Consider the following 9,043-nt stretch of genomic DNA (forward strand, 5'->3'; position numbering starts at 1 on the left):
AAACAAATACTGTCGAGTCGGAGTCGTGGGTTCGGAAGGATTCTGGCGTGTCCGGAGTCGGTCATTTATAAACCGAGTTGGAGTTGGAGTCGTATATTTTTCATCCTACTCCACAGCTCTGGTAGATCCGCCCTATAGCCTTCTGAGAAGATAATTTTGGGAAAATTTGTCAACTATTGTAGCATTTAGACAAATGCTTTTGAACTTATATGCTATAGAAACAATATTGTTGAGACTTTTACAATAACTTAGGCTAAATCAATGTAAAACCGACATTTTTCCATTTAGGTTCCTTGTGCTGTTGTGGATGTAGGCTAGCCTATGCATAAAATTAAAATAAGCGCAAAGAGATGACTGATCGAGTAGATTGTAAAATAGTTTTACTAGGTCAGGCATATGGTGGAAAAACAAGTCTTGTGGAAAGATTTCTCAACAACAACTTCAATGATGAATTGCCATATTCAAATGTAAGTAAAGTAACCTAAGTTATAAGCATGGCGATAGCTATGATTGCAAGTAGATAAATCGTAACATTGGCAAAACAACATAGCCTATACGCTACTCCATGATTATGAAATATACATTGCAGTAGCCTACGTAGGCTTCGAATGGTTATTCAAATTGATAGGGTGGTCAAATCAAATAGCGATCTATTCATTTCAGCAAAACTAAAAAATTTCAAAAAAATTGGTAGCCTACGAGTTGAAATGTTCGTTTTCTCACTTTTACAATATTCTAACATTTTGCTTCCATGTTTGATGACAACCAACAAGTAGAGAACTACAGAAATCAACTAAAGCAATGAAACGATGAAGTTGTTTCAAAAAGCGTGTTCGATTTAACCAGAGATTGATGTAACGATCTTTTCTCGATTTTCTTTCTTGCAGACTGTCGGAGCTGCATTTAGCTCTAAAAATATGATTGGTAACAATAAAGAAGTGAAGCTTGGAATTTGGGACACGGCAGGGTCAGAAAGATACGAGGCAATGGCCAGAATGTATTATAGAAGTGCAAAGGCAGCTATTGTTTGCTACGGTAAGCTGTCTACGTAACTCCTGACGTAACTTATGTTATTAAATTAAGCTATTATATTTTTAATGTAAATTGGCATGGTCTGCGCTGATCTATCCATATTTAGTGACTATCGACTTAAGTTAAAATTTGCTGAGCTAATTAGAAAAAAATTAAATTCTCAAATGTGTGAGCATATTTGAGCAGTGACTGCCATACAAGAAAGTCAAAGAAGACGACTCCCGCTAAAATTATAAAAGCTTTCTATTTTTATACGACGGGAAAGAAATTTGTATAAGAAAATTTAAAAGTTTCTTGTTTTAAATACAGATATTTCGGTGCGTGAAAACTTTAACCGTGTGCAATTTTGGGTCAATGAACTTCAGGAAACAGAAGAAAATTGCAAACTGTATTTGACTGGAACAAAACTGGACCTCGTGCAAGATTATCAAAAAAAACGAGAAGTGGATTTTCACGACGCGAGCGATTACAGTGAAAGTAAATAAGAAAAACTAAAAGCGTTTATAACCCTAAATGTTTTCTTGTCTTATTTTTAAGCGCCATCACTAAACATAGGGGCCCACTACTGGATTTCAGGGAGGAGGGAGATGGTGCTCACACAGCCCTGAATTTGTATTTCTTAGAAGTGTGTTGATTTGGGGCCGAGGATCTCATTGGTAGGCTACCGGGCCCCAAATTATTCTTGCAACGGCTCTGATTAAATGTAATCTAAGCTACTGGGTTAAGTTCCCTGCATCGCAATCAGGTAGCCTACCGATAGCTTATGAATGTTGAACTTTACATCATCAACTACATGGGGGAGATTACATTATAGCCTACTAATAAGCTACAGTAGATCTAACTTGCAGTTTATTCAAGAATTACATATTTGCTTCGTTGTTTGCAGATTTAGGCCTAATTGGCTTTTGATGTAGTCTAAATCTTCTAGAAAAATTTGCAAAATAATTTTTGAAAGCGAAATTAGGTTATGTAGGCTAGAAGTTTTAAAATTCTGAGCTAAATTTATTCTAGGTAGCCTAACGATGTGTTCTTTGTAGGTATTGGTGCTTTTCTAATTGAAACTTCTAGCAAAACGGGAGAAAATGTCTTACAATTATTCCAAAAGATTGTTGATGACTTTGTACAAGATCCAGCTAATGCTGCAAACTTAAAAGACGCTACAGGTTGGAAACCTAGCCTAAATTTACCTCTTTAATTTAAAAAAGTTACCTCTCTACCCAAATTGTAGCCTAAATTTGTTCTGTAACTAAAAGCAACGGTAGACACTTAATAAACATAAAAAATTTTGGTAAGACAAATGAATCATTGGACCAATCAGAAGTTACAAGAACGGTATTTCAACCAATCAGAAAGTTACAGGAAAAATAGAAAAAACACGCAAACATTTCTGATAATAAAATCAGTGCACCATGCGCAGTAACCAGCGTGGTCTAATAGGTTAAGACTGGGGAATGCATTTCAATGGCGTTGTTCGATTCTCATCCCTGTCCTAATTCTTTTTTCTTCTGTAAATCTCAAACAAAGCTTAAAGTAGGATCAACTCTCTGACTGAATGTTAGAGGGGTGCAATTGAACGGTAGTCACTTATAACTTGCACATGTTCTCATTGATTGGCGGTGTCTTACAAGGCTTAGCCTAAAGGGAATTGTCATGTTTAAGTGGCTACTATAAGCAAAGACTGCGTTTTTCAAAATAATGGCTTCTGAGTCTCAATTTTTTTTCCATGAGTCTGAGGTAGGCTACCCGTAACTCGAAACCCAATAGCAAGATCTAAAACAGACTTTGCGATCAATTAGCATACTTATGCATCAGCAAAAACCATGGTAGCCTGCGTGGGCAAGCTCTTCATTTTTGTAAACTTTATGCAGTTTCTTGGTACCGTAGTCTATCCTACGTCATTTACTTGCGTTACGTTACCGTAGTCGGGTGAAAAGAGGCCAGACTCAGCGTTCGAAAGAGCGCTGGTTCAACACCGCTCAAAAGCATGTGTCTGTTTCTTTGGCAAGACACTTAAAGGCATGCCTGAAGGTGGACACCAAGATTGGCTTCCTTGCCTTCCCCTCCACTTAATCTAAATCTTCAGCAACTGGGCTTAAGCCTGGATACGACTAACCTCACCATTCGTATTCTTTTGGAGAAGATGTCTTCTCTATTAATAGGCTATTTCTCTTATTAATCCTAGATGCGAGATGCAAAAGCATCAGTTCTTGAAATTAAATTTTGGCTGATACTATAAACTCAACTATTTAAATACATTTCTATATGATATCAACCTAAATTAAGTGTTCTGGTCTTTTGTCAGTTAAAGGTAACGTTTTTGTCTACAATGTACAAACGACTGATTTGATTACTCGCTTGGAGTTCTAATCAAATCAGCGCCTTTGTAGCCTACTCTTTACCTCCATCACATCCTTGCGTACTTGTATAAATTGCGTGGCGTTTAACATCACTTTAGTCTTTGGGTGAGTTTACTAGTGCAGTGCTATCAGTGATGGGCATTATCGGCGATAAATTTTGATCGCCTATCGTTATCGCTCAAGCGCCATCACTAAACATAGGGGCCCACTACTGGATTTCAGGGAGGAGGGAGATGGTGCTCACACAGCCCTGAATTTGTATTTCTTAGAAGTGTGTTGATTTGGGGCCGAGGATCTCATTGGTAGGCTACCGGGCCCCAAATTATTCTTGCAACGGCTCTGATTAAATGTAATCTAAGCTACTGGGTTAAGTTCCCTGCATCGCAATCAGGTAGCCTACCGATAGCTTATGAATGTTGAACTTTACATCATCAACTACATGGGGGAGATTACATTATAGCCTACTAATAAGCTACAGTAGATCTAACTTGCAGTTTATTCAAGAATTACATATTTGCTTCGTTGTTTGCAGATTTAGGCCTAATTGGCTTTTGATGTAGTCTAAATCTTCTAGAAAAATTTGCAAAATAATTTTTGAAAGCGAAATTAGGTTATGTAGGCTAGAAGTTTTAAAATTCTGAGCTAAATTTATTCTAGGTAGCCTAACGATGTGTTCTTTGTAGGTATTGGTGCTTTTCTAATTGAAACTTCTAGCAAAACGGGAGAAAATGTCTTACAATTATTCCAAAAGATTGTTGATGACTTTGTACAAGATCCAGCTAATGCTGCAAACTTAAAAGACGCTACAGGTTGGAAACCTAGCCTAAATTTACCTCTTTAATTTAAAAAAGTTACCTCTCTACCCAAATTGTAGCCTAAATTTGTTCTGTAACTAAAAGCAACGGTAGACACTTAATAAACATAAAAAATTTTGGTAAGACAAATGAATCATTGGACCAATCAGAAGTTACAAGAACGGTATTTCAACCAATCAGAAAGTTACAGGAAAAATAGAAAAAACACGCAAACATTTCTGATAATAAAATCAGTGCACCATGCGCAGTAACCAGCGTGGTCTAATAGGTTAAGACTGGGGAATGCATTTCAATGGCGTTGTTCGATTCTCATCCCTGTCCTAATTCTTTTTTCTTCTGTAAATCTCAAACAAAGCTTAAAGTAGGATCAACTCTCTGACTGAATGTTAGAGGGGTGCAATTGAACGGTAGTCACTTATAACTTGCACATGTTCTCATTGATTGGCGGTGTCTTACAAGGCTTAGCCTAAAGGGAATTGTCATGTTTAAGTGGCTACTATAAGCAAAGACTGCGTTTTTCAAAATAATGGCTTCTGAGTCTCAATTTTTTTTCCATGAGTCTGAGGTAGGCTACCCGTAACTCGAAACCCAATAGCAAGATCTAAAACAGACTTTGCGATCAATTAGCATACTTATGCATCAGCAAAAACCATGGTAGCCTGCGTGGGCAAGCTCTTCATTTTTGTAAACTTTATGCAGTTTCTTGGTACCGTAGTCTATCCTACGTCATTTACTTGCGTTACGTTACCGTAGTCGGGTGAAAAGAGGCCAGACTCAGCGTTCGAAAGAGCGCTGGTTCAACACCGCTCAAAAGCATGTGTCTGTTTCTTTGGCAAGACACTTAAAGGCATGCCTGAAGGTGGACACCAAGATTGGCTTCCTTGCCTTCCCCTCCACTTAATCTAAATCTTCAGCAACTGGGCTTAAGCCTGGATACGACTAACCTCACCATTCGTATTCTTTTGGAGAAGATGTCTTCTCTATTAATAGGCTATTTCTCTTATTAATCCTAGATGCGAGATGCAAAAGCATCAGTTCTTGAAATTAAATTTTGGCTGATACTATAAACTCAACTATTTAAATACATTTCTATATGATATCAACCTAAATTAAGTGTTCTGGTCTTTTGTCAGTTAAAGGTAACGTTTTTGTCTACAATGTACAAACGACTGATTTGATTACTCGCTTGGAGTTCTAATCAAATCAGCGCCTTTGTAGCCTACTCTTTACCTCCATCACATCCTTGCGTACTTGTATAAATTGCGTGGCGTTTAACATCACTTTAGTCTTTGGGTGAGTTTACTAGTGCAGTGCTATCAGTGATGGGCATTATCGGCGATAAATTTTGATCGCCTATCGTTATCGCTCAATTATTTTTTCAGTTATCGTTTATCGTTATCGCCAAAGGCAATGCTGTATTTGATTATTGCCGATAAACGCCGATAAATTTTATTTCGGATCAACACACAAGTGGAAAGAACATGAAAAGTAATATGTTTACTAGCCACCTAGTGAAACTAAAATTGAAACCAGTTCTTCTACAGTGCCTGAAATGTGTGTGCACAGGTCGTTGTCAGGGGAAGGGGCACGCCCCCTTGCAGCGACGGCCCTGACAACACAATAATTTTTAGAGTTGCAAATTGCAATGCAATGAAATGCATGCAACAATTCTCTTGTTGTTTTGCTGCAGCCTGCAATCGCGAGTGAATTTTACAATTAACATGCAAGCGCACAGGCGACTTTGCTGTAAACAGCCCTTTAAGCAGAAAGCAAAATACAAAGTTTGGAATTTTTTATGGTATTTTTATTAGATTTAATTATTTTGCCTACTGTATGTAAGCGGCAGTGTAACTCAATTGATAAAAGCATCCAACTGGTATCTGAAGGTATAATTATAAGCACGGCGGTTACCTCAGTGGTTGGATTCTGGATCAAGAGGTTGAAGGTTCGATACCCACTGCCGCTGGTGCGATTCTATTCATGCATAACTTACAAAAAGTTTTGTCCCTTTACAGTATATCATGTTTGATTTTTCGTCATGTTGATGAAAACAGCTCGTGCTGCATAGGATGGGGCACCGCTAATCAAAAAAAAAAAAAAAAATTATCGTTATCGGACATTATCGGCGATAATTTTATCGTTATCGCTTAACTTTTTTTTGATTTATCGTTTATCGTTATCGCTTTAGGCATTTTTCGTTTATCGATTATCGTTATCGCTTAACCGAAAAATGAGTTATCGCGCCCAACACTGAGTGCAATCGACTCGACTACAATATTTCACTTCGACTTATTTTGCCTTAATCTGACTTTTATTAAATAGCCTACAAATCTAGTAAGAATACAACATTAAGTAAAAGCTGGGTTAACTCAGAGGCAAAATCTCGGCCTAACTCTGACCTGTTAATTTCAGACGTGTCTTTGCTGTTGCTTATGGATCTTGCGTTAATATCGGAAAATCTTTTTAAGGTTTTTTTAAGAATCTTTTTCTCCACTAAACTTTATTAATGTAACTTACATAAGCTACGGTAATTAAAAAAATGTAACTACAATTTTGTTGGTTTTATATCGCTTGAATTGGGATTCATCTCTGGTCTTGCGCAAACAACAAGTAACCTAGCAGCTGCTGTTGATAAATTTCATCAAAATGCGCTTTCCTTTTTTATGACAAAAACATGGAAAACCTTCCCGTTAGCTGCCGTCTTCCAAATAGTCTAGTTGTAAAATGAAACGTTAGAGTGAATTAGCAATATTAGAGTGAATTAGCCAAGTTGTTAGTTTACAGATATGACGTATAGCTTTTTTTATTCTACACAGACAATAGCCTCGTCGATTTGCAGCAGCCGCCTGGTAAACACAAACATTGTTGTAAAAGCTGAGGCAATGGCATCCCTGACTATGTGCCAGAACGACCTCTGGTAGGAAAAGCTGTTGAAACACGATGGCTCCATCTCGACAGAATGACGTTCAAGTTTCTCTGAAGCGTTTGCAAACGACAATTAAGCTGTTGAACTTAATAAGCTTAGAAGTCAAGCATCAGTTCCAATAAGTTATCCTACGAAAATTTCAGCTTTTGAACTTCTTAATATCCTATCCATCGACGACTCTACTCAAATTTGTGAAGCTTTTTGTATTTGGTTTTCAATTAATTTAGTACTAAATCTCACTGTAATATGAACTTTTTTCAAGTCTTTGACCGCCTGTACTAGTGAATTTAGAAAAATAATTGAGGGGGCACCAGAGTTCTGACAAATCAAAATGTTCTGTGAGAAAATGGATAACACAATGGATAGATCTGAAAAAGCAAGTGATTCAGTTTGCGGTCTAGGGGCTTTTTGGTGCTCCCCCCCTTCGATCCTCTACTGTTCGCACAGGATAATTGCTTAGTTCCACTTTGTTTGTTTGAATTTTTGTCCGCGGACTGAGAAAGCCGGTACCGGTAGCCACTTTAACAAGTCGAAATTCTGCCACTAAAAATGACTAGAATGAAACCGCCAATTCTTATAACATGTTCTGATTCGTTGGCGGTTGCATTGTAGTCATTCGCAGTGGCAGAATTTCGACTTGTTAAAGTGGCTACCGAGAAAGCCTTGGTGTTCTTGTCTGTGAATATTCTCGCCACTGGGTGTTACTCAATACTCAAGCCGTTATTCCGGGAGTCGAACTAGCGTTGTTTGATATTACTGTTTTTATTTAACAAGTCGAGAGTTTAACCAACAGATCTACTGCATCGGGGCAGATTATGTTGGAGATTCATAATCTGTCGTTTCGTAAAACATTACATCGTAACGTGTATGTTCAGTGCAATGTAACGCAACTGTTTTACGCTTACAAGTCATTCAAAGAAAGAGCAAACATTTATTTACTGCAAATGAAAAATCAATTGCTTTCCGTTGCTGATACACTTGCACATTGTCAAAGTGGTAATATTTTTGTTTGCGACATAGGCTATGCTGCCAACCTATATGCAATAACACTGTATGGTTGTTGTGCCATAATGCTTAAGGGCGTCATCATGTAATATGCGAATAAACCTTTGTGCAACGTAACTAAGCAAGGTCATTTATTAACTTGACAAAATTGATGTAGTTTGACATACCGGGCCTACTTGCAACTTAATTAAGAATCTTTATCCTAGGACTGAGAAAACTTTACTGAAACTTTTTATCCTGGCTGTTTTGTATGCTTCGACCATTGTGCAAGCCCGGTCACCGACATTGGCAGCTTTTGATTAAGTGTTTTTGCCTGTAAATTATTCCACCTAATAGGTGTCGCTGGAGAGCTGTTCCTAAAATGCATTGCTCAACCACACACCCTGAGAGTCGAATTAGCGCCGCTTAGATCTTACTGTTTCTTTGTTCCTAAAGCGAGGCACTAACCATTCGAGAATTTTATACGGTCTTTTAATGTAGGAACTTCTATACTACGACGCATGCACACAGCGGATTTCAGTAAATGCGTCAGCAAATCCACCTCGCATGCAAGTTATTAGTCTTTTTCTTCTTTTGTCTGTCCTCAAATTTTCCGGTGATTTAACGCGTCACAAATACTGTGGAAAATAAAGGCTACTGCAATAACTGTGGTGTAAATTTTCACATCATTAAAATCGTTGCGGTGCATTGTGACTTCAAAAATATTGCGGGAACAATGAGTATATCACAACTGTTGTCCGAGATATCACAACTGTACAATTGAATAAACGATTCCACCGATGTCAATTTAGACCAGGGGTCACCAAACTACGGCCCGCGGGCTGGAACCGGCCCGCTAACTAATTTCATCCGGCCCGCCACGTGCTGCGGAAATAACAGCTGCACTACAACTGTTAAGGAAAAAAGTT

General features: G+C 38.0%; 1 protein-coding gene across 1 annotated transcript; it reads left to right on the forward strand.

Annotated features, from left to right (window-relative positions):
* The first annotated feature begins 293 nt into the window (after positions 1-293).
* Positions 294-7,678, forward strand: LOC145779466 (ras-related protein Rab-24-like). The gene is made up of 6 exons (XM_082591067.1): positions 294-467; positions 888-1,035; positions 1,342-1,509; positions 2,070-2,195; positions 4,073-4,198; positions 7,021-7,678. The coding sequence occupies exons 1-6, from the start codon at positions 351-353 to the stop codon at positions 7,080-7,082; spliced, it is 747 nt and encodes a 248-aa protein (XP_082447193.1). The 5' UTR covers positions 294-350; the 3' UTR covers positions 7,083-7,678.
* The last annotated feature ends 1,365 nt before the right edge of the window (positions 7,679-9,043 follow it).

This window comes from Aplidium turbinatum, chromosome 1 (assembly GCF_918807975.1).
Source record: "Aplidium turbinatum chromosome 1, kaAplTurb1.1, whole genome shotgun sequence".
Taxonomy (NCBI): domain Eukaryota; kingdom Metazoa; phylum Chordata; class Ascidiacea; order Aplousobranchia; family Polyclinidae; genus Aplidium; species Aplidium turbinatum.